The sequence below is a fragment of the Leucoraja erinacea genome, chromosome 13, assembly GCF_028641065.1.
Source record: "Leucoraja erinacea ecotype New England chromosome 13, Leri_hhj_1, whole genome shotgun sequence".
Taxonomy (NCBI): Eukaryota; Metazoa; Chordata; class Chondrichthyes; order Rajiformes; family Rajidae; genus Leucoraja; species Leucoraja erinaceus.
In genome coordinates this window covers 6,463,185-6,483,307 of record NC_073389.1, presented here as the reverse complement: position 1 = coordinate 6,483,307, position 20,123 = coordinate 6,463,185, and the positions used below count along the sequence as shown (strand labels likewise).

At 40.7% G+C, this 20,123-nt stretch overlaps 1 protein-coding gene across 1 annotated transcript in view; it reads left to right on the top strand.

The window, feature by feature from the left end:
* The window catches only part of LOC129702581 (E3 ubiquitin-protein ligase DZIP3-like), a 98,780-nt gene that overhangs the window by 27,976 nt on the left and 50,681 nt on the right, over positions 1–20,123 (top strand). The window contains exons 7-12 of the mRNA XM_055644367.1: positions 1,159–1,809; positions 2,586–2,633; positions 13,733–13,780; positions 14,405–14,493; positions 17,417–17,470; positions 18,664–18,731. Of these exons, the coding sequence (XP_055500342.1) occupies positions 1,159–1,809; positions 2,586–2,633; positions 13,733–13,780; positions 14,405–14,493; positions 17,417–17,470; positions 18,664–18,731 (958 nt within the window). The remainder of the gene's footprint in view (positions 1–1,158; positions 1,810–2,585; positions 2,634–13,732; positions 13,781–14,404; positions 14,494–17,416; positions 17,471–18,663; positions 18,732–20,123) is intronic.

Here is a 20,123-nt window from a genome sequence, read left to right as displayed (position 1 = left end):
GAAAATCCGGCAACTGGAACGGCGACTGTCAGAGTGGAACACACACGCACCCCTTTACCAGCCCATTATGCAGCTTGGTGACAGGGCAAGTGGGGGGAGCGCTGTCTGAGTGAAATTCAAAGCCAATGTGATGCAGACACACACCGCGATGAACAGGAAAGTGGAATTAAGACAGCTAAAGCACAGTCCTTTAAGAGAGGGGGGAGGGAGGGAGGGGAGAAGGAGTGGAGACAACTTTTAAGAAGCCAGAGATACACAACTGTGAAGCTCGGCGGACATTTAACATTACCAGTCGGTTATCCTTGGTTCTGAAAAGTACTGCTTATGGGGGGTTTTTCCAATAACCAATGAAATTCACCGATCAGTAACAGCTACAACCTACGAGAACCCTCGACCTCCTGGCAACCCACTAGGACCTCATGGCGACCCACCTACGGCACGAGAATTCTCGCCACTCTCCATGGCGGCTTCATTCTGGTCGCCGCTAATTTTTCAACATTGCAAATCGTTTTGTTGAACATGTTGAAAAATTCGCGGCAACCATAATGAAGCCGCGACTAGTTCCCAGAATTTCTCACGACCATGAATGCGACTCCCCGGCAACCACATGTGACGACTGCACAGTCTCCTGCAGTCGTCAAAAAGGTTGCCTAAGTGGGACAGGCCCATTAGCTCTCCCGCAAGGTAAAAAACTGGAAAAAAAAAAGTTTCCCCCCCCCCCCCCCCCCCCCCCCCCCCCCCCCATAAACAAACATAAAACAAACTTTTAACACACACTAAATAAATAAATAAATAATTAGAAATGGGCGGAAAAACAGACAGAATGTTGGCCGGGCTACCAATCGTGCGGCGCCCCTGCTGGAATATATTGCAACAATATATATACCCTTTAATATATTACTCCTACACATAACTGCTGTGATATCTTAAATTTGAAAGAAAGTTGTTACATTAGGTATATGCAATGGACATTATTGGGCCCTTGTAATGGCATTTCAGGTGGATTAAGGTTACCAATCTGCTCTTTAGCTTTTGAGCTGGAAGAGTTTAAAATCTGATCTGGCAAACAGTATCCTGTTGCAAATCGTTTTCTTCTATCAATCTCATTAAAGAAAGCATAAGTATGTGTGACCTAGAATTGTTTTTTTTTTCATTTAGCTGGGCCTTTCTGTCCACAATTTGATCCTCAATTGCCAGTCAAACCACTATTAAAAAAGAGGTGCTACGTTAATCTTTATCGCCTTCTTCATTTAATACATGTGGAAGGCACAGAGATAGTTCGGAAAATTTTTGACGCCCACGTCTCAGCAGAAGAATTGGAAGAAGAAATTACAAAGAATAAAGTTCTGATCAAGAATCGTTTGGAGGGACCAGATTTTAGTAACGTCAAAAAGAAATGGATCAATATTATTTATTCAGCAGACAAACCAAAAACTCAGCATTTTTCGCTGCCTCTTTTTCAATTTCTTGCTGCGTTTATGAAGAAGTTTCCCCGTCCCAAAAAGGGCTGGACTGGCAGGCTTGCAAGATCTGACACTTCTCCTGGAGCTTATCTGCGACGTATTTGTGAGATGCGAGAGCACCTTCTGAAAGACATCTTGCACAAAGAACTAACCTATGAAAAATTTGACAGAATGTGGAATGAAGCTGCAGAGATACTTGGTCAGCTCGGTGTTGATGATAAGAGGTTGCAAGAACTTCGGATGCAGCCAATGGGCGTTGTATTCATTGAAAGGAGATACATGGAGAAGTACTTCAATAAACCACTGTCTGAACTTTTGGAAAACCTTATTGTTAAACTCCACAGAGGTAAATTTTGTTCATTTATATATTAATCACCAACCAACTAAAATTATAAACTGCTGGGAACACTCAGCAGGTTAGGCACCATCAATGGGAGATAGACACAAAATGCTGGTGTAACTCAGTGTGACAGGCAGCATTTCTGGAGAAAAGGAATGGGCGACGTTTCGGGTCAAGACCCTTCTGGAGAGTCATTTTGGGTCAAACACTATCAGAATGGAAAAGTGAGATATTGTAAGTTGGAATGAGAGGGAATGGCAGAGAAAACAAAAGGATTGTCTGGTTTGATGCCATTCAAAGTTACCAAGTTAATAACTACTTTAAAAACTGTCCTAGGCTGACAGAAAAGTCACACCCGTAGAGAAAGGGGAAAGATTGTCTGTACGGAGTTTGTATATTCTCTCCGTGACCCGCATGGGCTTTCACCGAGATCTTCGGTTACCTCCGATACAGGTTTGTAGGTTCATTGGCTTGGTAAATGTAAAAATTGTCCCCAGTGGGTATAGGATAGTGTTAATGTGCAGGGATCGCTGGTCGGCACGGACCCGGTAGGCTGAAAGGGCCTGTTTCCGCACTGTATCTCTAAACTAATAGATTACGTGAAATTGGTTGAACTTAATAAGATTGTAATGAATAGCAGGCTTCCTCTGACTAATTACTTGCTTCAAAGTTAAACTTTCTTGCAACACTAGCATGGATTTAAAGCTTAATTCTTGCTCAAGCAGACCTAGATAGGTATAGCCTTTCATGTTGTGTGTGATATTGTCTTTCTGTTTTATTAGGTATCGATTCTGTTTGTGCTTGTTCATTGGCAAAGGATCCAATTGCAGGTAGGCCTTACTGTGGTCATGTGTGTTTTTTTGGAGAAATGGTTAACTCATTCTCACTAATCCTCAGCTGTGCTTCATCTGTGTATAATGTATATTGCATCAATATGATTATACAGATTTTAGATGAAATTTCTCCAGTCAGTGATTTTGGCAGTAGTGTAAAATGAGACATGGGAGATGGTAGATATTTAATCTTTAATTACTTTTCACAATATCAAGAGAATGGAAAATCCCCATTATTAAAAAGATTTATATTGAACTACATAATTATAGTTTTTTTCAATAAATCATACTCAGAACCGATGATCAGACCAAAACAGAAAACTACTGACACTTTCATCTGTGGCTTAATCCATTCAAAATGTTATTTGTTCAAGCACAAATTTATTGTAATATATATGTATGCATACAGTGAGGTACGGGTACAATGAAAAATCACATCACTGGCACATAGACACAATTCATTACCTAGAAAGAAGAGAATGTTAAGCTTCCATTTAAAATGGTGGAAGAGAATATCATAGCTAATATTTAAAGACTAGACTAAGTGGGACCCGTTGGGTCCCAGCTTCACACAGGAGGGCTTGTCCCCCATTGTAATATTCCACCACTCCACCAATTCCAATATTGGTGGCCAGTGTTGGCTTTCTGCAGTGCTAGTATGGGTGTTGTGGGCTGAAGGGGCTGGTCTCCAGAGGACTAGTATGGTCATTGTGGGCCGAATGGATTCTTGGGCTGGCGGCTCAGTCGCTCAAGCCTGGTGTGCAGGCAGCTCACTCACAGCTGGTGGGCTGGCAGTTGACTCACGCATATTCCTTGAAATTCACATCACATTTTCAAAGCAACCACCATTTTCATTTTCAAAGCAGCCACATTTTCAAAGCAACCACCATTTTCATTTTCAAAGCAAGCACATTTTCAATAAGCCAAAAACAGTTTTTGCATTTTCATTAAGCCAAAAACAGTTTTTGCATTTTCATTAAGCCAAAAACAGCTTTTGCATTTTCATTAACCCAAAACAGCTTTTGTATTTTTAATAAGCCAAAATCAGTTTTTGCATTTTCATTAAGCCAAAAACACTTTTGCATTATCAAACCAAAAAATACTTTTGCATTTTCAAACTACATTTTCAAACTACATTAAGGGCACTGACAGGTCAGTAAAACCACTCACAGTTTCGTAGATTACACAAAAAGGCTGGAAAACTCAGCGGGTGCAGCAGCATCTATGGAGCGAAGGAAATAGGCAACGTTTCCTTCATAGATGCTGCTGCACCCGCTGAGTTTCTCCAGCCTTTTTGTGTAACCTTCGATTCTCCAGCATCTGCAGTTCCCTCTTAAACACAGTTTCGTAGACATGTGTTCAGTGTTATTCACAGCTCAGACTGAGAGTCGTGACCTGTCGCTCCCCCATCTTGCAGATAACTGAGGCACCTCCATACTTCTGGGTTTTATAGTCCCTCCCCCTCCCACCAGAAGGGGGCTAGCCTTCATGGCGTGATTGACAGGAAATAGAATCTCAACATTTTTTAGACATTAATAAGTCTTTTATTTTGCATCGATGGGAAAAATCCTCTTGTCCTGCACAGCGGAATGGGACCGAGTAAGATGGCCATAAGTGATAGTGTTTTTTTCTAAAATCAATATAAAGTGCAACAGGAAGTGGTCAAGATCACAGTTTTAATTATATAGATAAAGTAGATCAGCACATTTGAGAGAAAACAAATAGGAGGGTATATTCATAGCTTGAGATAAAGTGGGGTGGGAAGAGACCTGTTTAGTTGAATCTTAGTCATGGAGGGTATAGGTTAGAAAATAGGTGCACGAGTAGGCCATTCGGCCCTTCGAGCCAGCACCGCCATTCAATATGATCATGTCTGATCATCCAAAACCAGCACCCCATTCCTGCTTTCTCCCCATATCCCTGGATTCCGTTAGCTCGAAGAGCTATATCTATTTCTCTCTTGAAAACATCCAGTGAATTGGCTTCCACTGCCTTCTGTGGCAGAGATGTCCACAGATTCACAACTCTCTGGGTGAAAAAGTATTTCCTCATCTCAGTCCTAAATGGCCTACCACAGTTTCTCCACTTCCTTTCTTCTCCCCCCCCCCCTCCCCCTCCCCACATCAGTCTGAAGAAGGGTCTTGACCCAAAATGCCACCTATTCCTTCGCTCCACAGATGCTGCCTCACTTGCTCAGTTTCTCCAGCATTTTTGTCTACCTTTGATTTTTCCAGCATTTTTGTCTACCTTTGATTTTTCCTGCATCTACAGCTCTTTTTTAACCACTTATTCTTAAACTGTGACCCCTGGTTCTTGACCCCAATATTGGGAACATTTTTCCTGCATCTAGCCTGTCCAAACCCTTAAGAATTTTATATGTTTCTATAAGATCCCCTCTTACCCGTCTAAATTCTAGTGAATATAAGCCCAGTCGAACCATTCTTTCATCATATGTCAGTCCCGCCATTCTGGGAATTAACCTGGTGAACCTATGCTGCACTCCTTCGATAGCAAAAATTCTATGTTACATTTAACTCCTTCGTCTAAATCGTTAATCTATATTACTAAAAGTCTGATCTTGACCACTTTTGGCCCACTGTGCTGCGATTTCCGAGAGAACCCCGCCACCTACGGCCGTCATTTTTAGCCACCTCACTCAGAGCCCCCCTCCGCCTTCCGGGACCAGAGGAGTTTTCCCATCGATGAAAAATCAGAGAGATATTAATATATTTTTTTAAATCCCCATTCTCTCTGCTGCCCCGCTGGAGGCAGGGAGGAGGGGGGGGAGACTATAAAATGTGGAAGTGTCGTGCCTCACTCGGTCTCTGCCAGACCCAGGAAGCGAGAGGGTCACGGCTCTCTGAGCTGTGAATAACACTGAACGCACGTCTACTCCACGGTGAATCCCCTCGATGTGGCTGCTGCCAAATTGTTTGCCTTTTTATTTAAAGTTTGTGTTCACAAAATGAATTTTGGTTGTCAGGTGGCTGCTGCCCAATTGTTTGCCTCGCCTTTTTAAAAAAGTTTGTGTTCATAAAATGAATTTTGGTTGTCGGGTGGCTGCTGCCCAATTGTTTGCCTGGGCTTGGCTTTTAAAATCATTGCAACAGTTGGCTGCCAGCCCGCGAATCCATTCGACCCACAATGTCTATACTAGCCCTCTGGAAACCAGTACCTTTGGCCCGCAACACCTATACTAGCGCAACAGAAAGCGCCCCCCCCCCCCACTGGCGAGCAATATTGGAATTGGTGGAGAGGTGGAATATTGCGTTGGTGACCAGCCCTCCTTTGTGATGCTGGAACCCAACGGGTCCCACTTAGTCTAGTATATATTGTAAATAACTGGGGTCCCAGCACCAACAGGTTGGCCCATTGCGTCCATGCTACCTGTTGTACCCATTATTTTCACTAATCCCACTTACCCACATTAGTTCCAGAGCTTTCTCTGCCTTGGCATTTGCAAACTACATTTTCAAACTACATTAAGGGGACTGACAGGTCAGTAAAATCACTCAGTTTAGTAGACAGGGGTTCAGTGTTATTCACAGCTCAGACTGAAAGTCGTGACTTGTCGCTCCCCCATCTTGCAGAATACTTGTCTAGATGTTTCTTAAATGTTCTTAGTGTATCTGCCCACGATACCCCTTACGCAGCATCATCCAGACTTCAGCCATCCTCTGTGGGTAAAAAAATCCCCCTCACGTCCCCTCTTAATACAAGTCAGGAAGTCATGATGCAGCTCATTCAAACCCAACTTAGGCAGCATTTCGAGTATTGTGTGTAGTTCTAGTTGCCCCATTGCAGAAAGTGTGTGGAAATATTGAATAGGCCGCAGAAGAGGTTTACCAAAATGCCGCCTGGATCAGGAGGTACTATCTACAAGGAGAGGGTGGACTGATTTAGATTATTTTCTCTGGGATGCCGGATGTTGCAGGGAGCCCTTCTACACATGTAGTCTGCCAGAATCTTTTTCCTAGGGTGGGAAAATCAAATACTAGAGGGCATAGCTTTAATATAAGAGGGGCAAGTGCAAAGGAGATGTGCGAGACAAGCTTTTTACACAGAGTGACGAGTGCCTGGAATGCGCTGTCAAGGGTTGTTGTGGTGGAGGCAGATCCAATAATGGTGTTTGAGAGGCTTGTGGATAGGTGCATGTATATGCAGGGAATAGAGGGATATGTATAACGTACAGCCAAAGGAATTTAACCTTGGATGATGTTTGGCTCAGAAATTCTGGGCCAAAGGGCCTGTTTCTGTGCTGTACTATTTTATGCTCTTGGTGAAGAAAGCATATGGGATGCTTCGAGCATACTGTGCTATCACTTTCGGGGATCTATGGACATACTCCAGAATCCCTCTGATCACCAGCCGTACAATTGTCAGCCCTCTCCAAATCCTTCATTAAATGTCATTTGCCGTTGCTCCACCCAAACTTCTAGCTAATCACTATCATGCTGTATGCTTGGACAATTTTTGCACTATAGAACACAAATGTTTGTATCATCTGCCAACTTACTGATCCTGCCTCCTATATTCATATCCAAATCATTAATCACAATCATCCTACCAGTGATCCATGTAGTACCCCACTGCTCACATACCTCCTATCAGAATACCAACTCTACTACCACAACTTCATCATATTACTAATCCATTTTTGATCTAATTTGCCTGCCTGCCCTGGATCCTTTGGGCTCTAACCATCTGGATTCAGCAGGCACTTGTCAAAGGCCTTATTAAAGTCCATGTAGACAGCGTCCATTCCACTCTCCTCATCAATATGCTTTGTTAGCTTATTAAATTTTCAATTACATTTGTGAGACATGATGGTCACAAACAAAGCTAAGTTGACTATCATAATCAATCCCGGATTCCAAATGAAGATAAATCCTGTCTCAGAATGTTTTAGATTCTGTACTGTAAATTCGTGTAGTTTTATTTGTGTTAAATTATATATTTTGACCATATCATTTAGATTTTGTTAATTTGCTTATCTATGCAAAATAACACAAATAGAATAGTTTTAATTTTTCTTCGGTAATGTTTTGGATAAGACATTTTATGTTGGTATCTGTGAGACTCTGTGCATCTACCCAATTTATACCTCTCATGATTTTGTACACCTCTATAAGATCCGACCCCTCATCCTCCTGCGCTCCATGGAATAGAGACCCAGCCTACTTAACCTCTCCCTATAGCTCACACCCTCTAGTCCTGGCAACATCCTGGGAAATGTTTTCTGAACCCTTTCAAACTTGACAATATCTTTCCTCTAACATGGTGCCCAGAACTGAACACAATATTTTAAATGTGGTCTCACCATGTCTTATGTAAATGCAACATGACCTCCCAACTTCTATACTCAATACTCTGACTGATGTAGGACAAAGTGCCAAAGCCTTTTCGACCACATTATCTACCTGCGACGTGACCTTCAAGGAACCATGCACCTGTACTCCTAGATCCTAGCCCATGGGGTGAAATTTAGTTTTGGGAGTGCAAGATAAATGGTATCACATCATTATAGTGCAAGAGGAATGGTATCACACCAAGGAACCATGCACCTGTACTCCTAGATCCATCTGCTCTACAACACAACCCAGAGGCCTACTATTCACTGTGTGGGTCCTGCACTTGTTCGACGTCCCAAAATGCAACACCTCACACTTCTCTGTATTAAATTCCATCAACCATTCCTCCGCCCACCTGGCCAATCAATCCAGATCCTGCTGCAATCTTTCACAACCATGTTCACTTTCTGCAAAACCACTCATTTTTGTATCATCAGCAAACTTGCTAATCTTGCCCTGTATGTTCTCATCCAAATTATTGATGTAGATGACAAACAGAAACGGGCCCAGCACCGAATCCTGAGCCACAACACTAGTCACAGGCCTCCAGTCCGAGAAGCAACCTTCTACCATTACACTCTGCTTCCTTCCATGGAGCCAATTTGCTAAACATTCAGCTATCTCTCTTTGGATCCCATGCGATCTAACCTTCCAGAGCAGCCTACCATGTGGAACCTTGTCGAATGCCTTACTGAAATCCATGTACACAATATCTACAGCTCTGCCTTCATCGACCTTTTTGGTCACCTCTCCAAAAAAAATCAATCAGATCAATCACACTTCATTAACTTGCCCTTCCCAATTTCCCAATACTAGATCCAGCATTGCCCTCTCACATGTGGGGACTTCCACATACTGCTTAAGAAAACTCTCCTGAACACTTTTGAGGAATTGCACCCCATTTAAACCCTTCACACTATAATTTTCCCAGTCTATGGTGGAAAAGTTGTAATCCCCTACAACAACCTTATTTGACCTGCAGCTGTCTGCAATCCCCTGGCATATTTGTTCTTCTAATTCCCGCTGACTATTCGGGGGTCTGTAGTACACTCCCAACAAGGTGACCATCCCTTTCTTGTTCCTCAGCTCCACCCATAAATCCTCACTAGACGAATCATCCGTAATGTCTGCTTGTTGTTAGAACAAGAAATCAGACAGTTAGAGTTGGATAATGCCAAAGATTCCACGATAGATAAACACAATAAGATAGTATTACTGAAATTTAAACTTAATCGAATTTTATCGGCAAGAGTAATAAGACTATTCCAAATTACAAAACAGGAACATTTTGAGTTTGGTGACAAGCCACATAAACTTTTAGCTCGCCAATTGAAAAAACAAGAAAGGGAAAATACTATAACCAAAATTAAATCAGAGAAAGGCGAATTACTAATATTACCCAAAGATATTAATAATAGATTTGCCCAATTTTACCAAAACTTATATACATCTAAAATTAAAATAGAAGATAGTAAAATAAAAACATTTCTAGATAACTGTAATCTTCCAATACTGGACCCTTTGGAACAAGAGGAACTAGGAGCTCAAATTACAATCAAAGAAATAAGTGAAACAATAAAATCGTTGAAAAATGGTAAGACACCGGGACCAGATGGTTTTAATAATGAATTTTATAAAAAATTTCAGGAGATAACGGCCCCTTATTTATTTAATTTATACTCCCATGCTTTTAAAGAAAACAAACTACCTGAAACACTAACAGAATCAACTATTACGCTTATTCCAAAAAAAGATAAAGATTTAGAAGATCCGGGCTCGTACAGAGCTATATCACTTTTAAATACAGATCAGAAAATTTTAGCAAAGATTTTAGCAAGTAGATTAAGCAAATATATTAGTAAACTGATAAACCCTGATCAAACGGGGTTTATACCTAAAAGATACTCATTTAATAATCTGAGACGCCTGTTTAATATAATGTACTCGCATAAAGTAGAGGAAGAAGATATATCAATTATTTCTTTGGATGCAGAGAAAGCATTTGATCAGGTAGAGTGGCAATACTTATATAAAGTACTACAAAAATTTAACATGGGAGAGAATTTTATAACATGGGTAAAATTATTATATGATAAACCGATGGCAAGAATTTTAACTAATAACATGTTATCTCAAAAATTCCAACTATCAAGGGGTAATAGGCAGGGATGTGCACTATCACCCCTGCTATTTGCCCTTATGATAGAACCCCTGGCTGAAAGTATAAGAATTCATCCGAATATTCAGGGCTATAATACCAGGGACTCAAAGAATAAAATCTCATTATATGCAGACGATATACTTTTATATATTACAAAGTCACAAACGAGCATACCAAATTTATTAAACTTAATAGAGGAATTTGGGTCTTTTTCTGGATATAGAATAAACTGGAACAAAAGCGAAATCATGACATTAAAACCTCAAGAACCTACACACTTACTGAAGTTCCCCTTTAAAATCGCAACAGAAAAATTTAAATATTTGGGTATTCAGATTACTAGAAAATATAAAGCATTATTCAATGCTAATTTCATACCTTTATTAAATAAACTTAATACACGGATTAAATTTTGGAAAACACTTCCCTTATCATTATTAGGTAGAATAAATGCAATAAAAATGATCTTCTTACCACAATTACTAATTACTATACCTATTTCAGTCTATACCGGTATATATACCAAAATATTTTTTTTAAAAATTAGACTCTAACATTACAAATTATATTTGGGACTATAAATCACATAGAATCACAAAAAAACACTTATGTAAACCAAAAGAGGTCGGGGGACTTTCACTTCCGAATTTTATGTATTATTACTGGGCAGTGCATATTAAGAATATGATTTATTGGTTGGATAGTTCTACACAACAGACAGAATGGATAAAAATGGGAGAAGGAGGATTGTCATCCTTGTAATATAGGAACGATCCTCTTTTCCCCCCAAAAAACTGAATAACACAATATATAAGAAGAACCCAATTATATATGGTACAATAAGAATTTGGAAACAAATAAAATTATCTTTAAAATTAAGAAATCTATCACTGTTAATGCCAATTGCGAATAACCCTTTATTTAAACCATCTCTTATTGATAAGACATATAACCAATGGGAAAGTCTCGGAATTAGAAGGATCAGGGATATGTACGAAACAGGAAACCTACTATCATTCCAACAACTACAATTAAAATTTAAATTGAAAAACAACCAATATTTTAAATATCTTCAGATTTGCGACTTTGTGAAAAAATATATACAAGGATATCAAAAAGTAACTCCTGACTTATTGGAAGAAGCAATGAATATTGAAGCTGACTCACAAAAATTAATATCCTATTTATATAATAGTATTCTAAATATAGACCTACCATCGACAGAGGTACTTAGAGAAGAGTGGGAACGGGAATTAATGATAAAAAATTACGAAGGTTAAATGGGAAAAATACCTGATATATATTCACAAATGTTCAATTAATGCAAGACATAATCTAATACAATTTAAAATTGTACATAGATTATATTATTCAAAAACAAGATTGAACAAATTTTATCCAAATATATCCGCCACTTGTGATAAATGTCTAGCCCAAAAGGCAACTATAACACACTCCTTAGTTTCCTGCATAAAACTTTATAGATTTTGGAATGATATTTTTGAAATACTTAACAAAATTATTCAAGACAAGAATGGAACCTAATACTGAAATGATTATATTTGGTGTAATGGAAGATGGGAATAAATTGAACACATCTCAAAATCTATTCCTTAATTATGGTTTAATAATAGCAAAAAAATTAATACTTAAATTTTGGAAGGGTACATCAATACCAACGCTTAAAATGTGGATTGCAAGTATGTTGGACACCGCTCATCTTGAGGAAATGCGATTCCTCCTAATGGATAAATCAGACCAATTCATAACGAGTTGGTCTCCATTCGTCGTTTTTTTGGAATCATATGGTGCAACACAATTGTAAAAAATAACTGTTTCAGGACTGGACGAGGGTTGGTCAAGACTATAAATAATGATCTCCTTTTCTTTTCACTATTTTCTCTCTCAACTTTCTTCATTTACTCGTTTTCTTTCTTCACACACTATATATTTCACATTTTTCTATCCTTTACTATCTAACCTCTTTTTCTTATTCTCATCTTTTTTCAATGTAACAAAAAATAAAGAAGTTGTACATAAAATGTATTATGAAAATATATATTAGGCACTTTGGTGCCATATGACTGTGCTTACTTCTAATAAAATAAAAAAAAAAAAAAAAATAATAAAAAAAAAATGTCTGCTGCCGTGACATCCTCCTTAACCAACAATGCAACCCCACCCGCCTCCTCTTTTTCCCCTCACCCCTGTCTCTCCTGAAGCTCCTGTACCACGGAACATTGATCTGCCAGTCCTGCCCCTCCCTTAACCAGGTTTCAGTCATGTCTACAACGTCCCAGTCGCTCGCACCTATTCATTTACTAAGCTCATCTGCCTTACCGGTCAGGCCCCTTGCATTAAAATACGTGCAGTTTAAACCAACCCTCCTTCCTCGCTCTCCGCCTTTCACCTGCCTATTCTGTTCACTAATCTTTCCCACACCACCTTCCATACCAACTTCTAGCCTCTCATGTGCCTCTGTCTTGTACGAGATCCCACCCCCTGCCAATCTAGTTTACACCCTCCCGTGTAGCATTAGCAAACCTGCCCGCTAGGATGTTGGTTGCCCTCCAGTTAAGGTGCAACCCGTCCCTATTGTACAGATCACCCCTGCCCCAGAAGAGATCCCAATGATCCAGAAATCTAAATCCCTGCCCCCTGCACCAACTCCTAAGCCACACATTCATTTCCCCCTATCTTATGAGTCTTACCTTCACTAGCAGGAGGTACTGGAATCAATCCTGAGGTCACTACCCTGGAGGTCCTGCTTGTCAGTCTTTTCCCAATTCCATAAACCCATGTTGCAGAACCTCCTTCCTCTACCTATCTGTATCATTTGTGCCAACATGCACAACAACCTCCAGCTGCCCCCTCTCACTCTTGAGGATCCGTGCAGCCCCCCCCCCCCCCCCGAGACGTCCTGGACCCTGGCACCAGGGAGGCAACACACCATCGTGGAGTCTCACCTGCTGCCGCAGAATCTGACAATGGAGTCCCCCACCACTATGGCTCTGCCTGACGTCACTCTTCCCCGTTGAGCCTCAGCACCAGGGTTGGAGTCACAGCCCTGGCTGCTACTCAATCTTGTCGCGTCAACTGCTCCCAAGGGATGCACCTGTTTTCAATAGGTACAGTCACCAGGCACTCCACGTTTACTTCTCATCCTCATTCCCACCCACCTTCGCTCTTCCTGTATCCTCGGTGTGACAACTTCACTGTCGGTCCAGTCCAGGAAACTCTTGGTTACCCAGATGGTCCTGAGGTCATCCAGCTGCTGCTCCAGTTCCCTAGCACGGTCCTTCAGGAGCTGCACCTGACACTCAAAGGTGTGTGAAACCTATTCACTTCTCTGCTGCCAATAGCATCCTTCTGCACTGCAATATGTCACAAGTTTAAATAACAGACACATGCAGAACAAATCAAGTGTAGCGTCCTCGCCGAAGACTCTTGAGCCAAAGACTCACACTTCACCTTCCTGGGCACATCACCTCAACAAGGCTGCTCCCCTAGCGCAGGCCCTACTTTTATTTGCTGATCAATTAACTAATTTCCTAATGAACTAATTTACCAATTAACTAATTTAGATTTCAGCAATCGCTCCTTCAACTGCCACTCCTCTGCCGCCCATGAAGGTAAGTGTTGCAGGCTAGCCCTGACTGTTTTTTAAATGTAAGGGGTAGAATGAGGGGGTAAGCCATTTAGAACGGAGATGAAGAAAAACGTTTTCACACAGAGGATTGTGAATCTGTGGAATTCTCTGCCTCAGAAGGCAGTGAAGGCCAATTCTCTGGATCCTTCCAAGAGAGTTAGATAGATCTCTTAAAGATAGCGGAGTCAGGGGATATGGGTAGAAGGCAGGAGGGGGGTACTGATTGTGGATGATCAGCCATGATTACAGTGAATGACGGTGCTGGTTTGAAGGGCCGAATGGCCTACTCCTGCACCTATTGTCTATTGTCCATTGTCTCGCACTGAGAAATAGTGAAAAACCCTCCAATCCCCAAATTTGCTCCTTGAACTGCTGCTCCTCTGCCGACCTTGATCAATTGAATTCATTATCCATTAAAGAACAGATCTATAGATCACTACATCAAAGTGTTGGTTTTTGTATTTCCTATATTCACAGACAAGGAGTCATATGTGTACTTGTGGCTCCAGCAAAAGTTGATGCAAGTTAGCAATCCAGATTTATCAGACAGTATGCCTTTTATTCAAATTGTAATATACTGAAAAATAATTAATCCTCTGTACTTTAGGACAAAAGCTTGAAGTTAAAGTGGCCGATACTAAAGAAGAGCAGAAAGCAAAATATACTTCAGACGATGAATTTGCAGTACCTGCTGCAGTATGTTGGTGACTTTTTGAATCTTAAGATAGAATTGCACACATTTTGGTATTTCTTTATCGCTGCTAGAGGCATGCATTGGATGCTATTGTAAACACATTCAGGACTACTTGCAAGCAAGCAATCGCAGTACAGTGTATAGAATTTAGAGCTTTGAAGCAAGCTACTCTGATGCTTGATTCCAGTACAACGTCAGTATTCTTTATTTTTTTGTTGATCCTCAAACAAAGAAGTATTTTTCTTTCCTGTCTAGTCTGACAATTCTTGTTCATTGCAATTGTTGTTGAGATGGTGGTGTTGAGTTACCTTCTTGAATTGACACATGCTATCTCTTGAAGTTGGGAGGTCATGGTGCTGTTTTATAAGATGTTGGTGAGGCTGCATATAGAGTGTTGTGTTCGGTTTTGATCACTATGTGGAATGGGATAGAAGACTTTATTGTCACATGTGACAAGGCACAGTGAAATTCTTTGCTTGCATACCCAAGGTATGCAAACAGTCACCACATAAACGGCGCTGACAGTTACAAAGCATCCCACGCCAGGTCCTCCTTTGTTCTCCCCTCCCCTCCCCGCACACGGCGGTATCCCCGCGCCCTAATCGACCACCGCACCGTCAACTGAGGGTCGGCCCGTGAGACCCCATCAACCCACGAGGCTCCGCTGCGACCGCGAGGCTCCAGCAGCCCAAGCAGGCCTTGCCACCCGACTTCTCTGTGGCCTCCTGGGAGGCGTCTGCTGCTGTGGCCTCCTATTCATGTTATAGGAAAGATGGAAATGTCAAGCTGGAAATGGTGCAGAGAAAATTTACAAGGATGTTGCCTGGGCTCTGACAACATCAGAAGGCCTGGGCTACTGGGAGAAGCTGAGCAGGCTATGACTCAATTCCTTGGAGCACAGGAGGATGAGGGATGATCTTATAAAGGTGTACATAATCATGAGAGGAATAGATCCGGTAGACGCAAAGACTCTCTTGCCCAGATGAGGGGAATTGAGAACCAGAGGACATAGGTTTAAGGTGTGGGGGGAAAGTTTTAATAGGAACCCGAGAGGTAACTGAAACACACAAAGGCAGCTGGGGGCATGTAACGAGCTGCCAGAGGAGGTAGTTGAGGCAGATACTGTCGCAACATTTAAGAAACACTAGACCAAGTGGGACCTGAGGGGCAACTTTTTTACAGAAAGGGTGGTAGGTGTATGGAACGAGTGACCAGCGGAAGTAGTTGAGGCAGGTACTATCACAACGTGTAAATTACAGTCGGACATGGATAGGATAGGTTCAGTGGAATATGAGCTAAACACAGGCAGGTGAGACCAGTGTAGATGGGCCATGTTGGTTGGCGTGGGAAGTTGTGCCGAAGGGCCTGTTTCCACACTGTATGACTGACAGTCCACCCGGCTCGCCGAGTTCAAGTCTGAGTAAATCTAGTAGCATGAAGATCATTCTTCATGATTATTGTGGCCATTTGCAGACAGTTTTAGAACTGAACAGCATTTGTCCAAATATGTCAAAATAGAATATGTCCATAATTAAGAAAGTGTCCATAAAGATTTGGAACGAATACTTGATATTTATTTTGCATTTATAGTTTTTGAAAAAAGAATTATGTCATTGACTACTTTCCATTTTACATTGGAAGGTTGAGATGACCTGGCCATAACATCGGTCCAGGAAGAGATGGCAGCTCCAGTTTTATCTATGTCCTTGCTCACATCTTCTGGTAACCAAGCCTAGAAGAGGTTTTTCTAAAAGTAATCGCGGAACTTGGATTAAATTCAGGTGCACTTCAAGTCAAACCAGGGCACTTGGAGTGTCGTAGAGCAGAGGGACTTAAGTGTGCAGGTACATGGTGTTTTGAAAGTCGCATCACAGGTAGATAGAGGCTTTCGGTACATTGTCCTTCGTCAGTTAAGGTATTGAGTATAGAAGAATACAGTTATACGAGACATTAGTGAGGCCACATTTGAAGTATTTTGTTCAGTTTTGGTCACCTTGCTATAGGAAAGATGTTAAGCAGGAAAGGGTACAGAAAGGGTACAGAGGATGCTGCCAGGATTCACGTTGGGCTGGCCAGGATATTATTCCCTGGAGCACAGGAGGGTGAGGGGTGACCTTTTAAAGGTCATAAGATCATGATGGTAATAGATAGGTCTTTTAACCAGAGTAGGGGAATTAAGAACCAGAGCACATAGAGTTATGGTGAGAAGGGAATGATTTAATAGGAACCTGAGGAGCAACTTTTACACACATCAGGTGAAATAGGCTGCCAGAGGAGGTTTTTGAGGCAGGTACCGTAACAACATTTAAAGAAAATTTGAACAGGTACATAGATAGGAAAGGATTAGAGGGATATGGGCCAAATGTGGGCAGGTGGGGCTCGTGTATATATAGGCATCATAGTCGGCATGGGTAAGTTGGGCCAAAAGGACGCGTTTCTGTGTTGTATGACTCCATGACTTAGTCTTATAGAGGAGTGCAACATCACAAGAGAAATAGAGTGGGTAGTCTCTTGTCCAGAGTAGGGGAATCGAGAACCAGAGGACGTTGGTTTAAGATGAGGGGGTAAGGTTTAAAGGGGGAACCTTTTCACACAAAGGGTGGTGGATGTATGGAACGAGCTGCCGGAGGTAGTTCAGGCAAGGTATAACGCAACATTTAAGAAGTATTTAGACAGGTACATGGACAGGACAGGTTTAGAGGGATATGGGCAAAATGGAGGCAGGTGGAGTTAATGTAGATGGGACATGTTAGTCGGTGTGGGGGATGTTGGGCCGAAGGGCCTGTTTCCGTGTTTGCTGACTTTGACTCTGTAACTTTATGTCTGCAAGTCCACAAAATATGTTTTTTTTTTTTAAATGGGACACCTTATAGTAATGCATAAAGTTTAAAATAAAATAATCCACTGTCATTTCTGTGCTCATAGGCAACTGGAGACTCGAGATCAAAGAAAAGGCGAAAAAAGTCAAGAGGGAAAAAGGTACAATATTGCAATGTTGTGAAGACTACTTTAAATGTAATGTTCTTCCTGAACAATCATGTTACTGAAGCCGTTGTTGATTGTAATGAAAAATCACGATAGCTTCAATTGTTTTTGACAGATACAGACCTCATAGTCAGGTATTGCAGGAAAACAAATCATTTCCAATGCAGCACCAGTGCCAAAATATAACTGCTTTTGAAAAAGATGCACAGACATAGTTATCTTAGACTCCACTGGAGATTGATATAAACGCTGAGGAAATAGCCTCTATTATTTCAACCACAGTGGGAAAATAATGCTGTTTTCTAGGCAAGTTAGTGGCTGCACACAGCACTCACAGTAAATAAGTTTGTGTTTCTCAGTTGAAATTCAGTCATGGTCAAGATACCAAATAACATTTTAAATCGTCATATAGTAAAGCAGCTTTAGATTTTGGCTGTGAAAATTTCATGTGAATAAACTTGAGGAGATTTTTTGTTAGTACAGCCCCTTACCATGAATGAAATTGACTTTAACCTGCTCACATCTGATAATTTGAATCCCTAACTTACAAAAAAATCCCTAAAAATACGACAAATATTTTGCAGATTTGGCTGATCAAATTGAAGTTGCAAGAAATATATCTTGTGATTCAGTGGTAATTTATTCTAACGATGTGTGATCATTTAATTACCAATCTCATATAATTTACTGCCAGTTGTAGGATAAATTGTAAATTGATGCACACATTTCCCAAAAGGATTTTTTGAGTTTAGCAGTAATTCACATCTCCAGAACTAAGGGAAATAACTTGAATACATTAACCAGTAATATAAATCTTACGTTCCCTTTTTGAAAGATTCCCAGATCTTGTTGGATGTGAACTTGTAGATGTAGCATTTACTATATTGTCTGGGCCGTTGAATAATGGAAACTTATTGCAGCATTGCCATTTAGTGTCTTTACAATATGTGGTGTTCCTTTTAAAAAAAATTAGTGCCTCGAACTAAAGCTTCCAAACGTGAAATCTCAGTCGGTGTTAATAGGGGTGTTTTTGAGTGCTCATTACATGCACTTATCAAACCACTGTGAAATATGATTCCAATCTCTGAATGTGCATTCATCATTAAGAAAACCTCTTTGTGCATTAACTTTGTCTATCTCTCATAGTTTAAAGTACAGCCATTAACGTGATTACTATGTGAATGCAGGGTAAAAAGTCAGAAGCTGGTCCCCAGGCACCACCGCAGGATGCTGGTGTGCTTGAAGAATTAAAAAGGTACAAATCTCTCATTGTATCTCTGAGCATAAAATATTTCCCCATGTTTTTTTGTGAGACGTTAATAAACAGATTATCGTTCACTTCAGACAGATGATTATAATTCTTTTTTCGTTCATTGAACGTTTTGGATCTTTGCTGTAATAACCCTTGACTTTTAAATCTGGTTAGATGACTTACTGCTATTCTGTGGATTCCACCGGCCGAGAAATTCAATTATGTGGCACATTGATTGAATTGTAGTGTAGAATCACCAGAAGCACCAATTTCCATCATCTTAACATCGTTCAGCTCCACTGACACTCACATCCTTTACTTTGAAATTGTTTTATTCTACCAACTCTGGCCTAGTTTGTATGCTTCATAATTGACAGGCGTGCCTTCAGTTCTTATCTTCATAACCTGTGGGATTTTGTGATGTGGGAGGCACTATTGAAGTGGATTTACATGGAGAGGAATGGAATTATTAGTCAAATGTTGAAGGTTTAGATCATATACTGTCAACCCCAGAAAGTTATGTGTCTGTCTGAATGTTGGATGGCAATTGACATCGTTTACCTGAAGTGATTTTATAAAATAGATTTGCATGGGATGAGCAGGTGAAAGATGGGATAGATTTTCATGTGTGGATTTATTGAAACCTTCAGCAGGTGAGATGAGGAGGAAATTTATCATATTAATGGGAATGCAGACTTGTTGCCTGCCCTGTGTGGTACTCATTTTGCAAATTTTATAGTATATCAGGTGATTCTATATAATGTTCCAGAACTTTCCATATCCAATTCTACTTCGGAACTGAAGTGCTTGTGATTAGATGTGTGATTGAGACCCATATTATTTCTTCCTTCTCACAGCTGCTTGTGAGAGATAACGATAGATGAAGGTAGGAGAAGATATATGAAATGTGAACAAGAAACCATACAATCTCTTAAACCTAGCAATTCATTAAGATTATGAAGATTGGCGGGTAGCAAACGTAACCCCACTTTTTAAGAAGGGAGGGAGAGAGAAAATGGGGAATTACAGACCAGTTAGTCTAACATCGGTAGTGGGGAAACTGCTAGAGTCAGTTATTAAAGATGGGATAGCAGCACATTTGGAAAGTGGTGAAATCATTGGACAAAGTCAGCATGGATTTACGAAAGGTAAATCATGTCTGACGAATCTTATAGAATTTTTCGAGGATGTAACTAGTAGCGTGGATAGGGGAGAACCAGTGGATGTGGTGTATCTGGACTTCCAGAAGGCTTTCGACAAGGTCCCACATAAGAGATTAGTATACAAACTTAAAGCACAAGGCATTGGGGGTTCAGTATTGATGTGGATAGAGAACTGGCTGGCAAACAGGAAGCAAAGAGTAGGAGTAAACGGGTCCTTTTCACAATGGCAGGC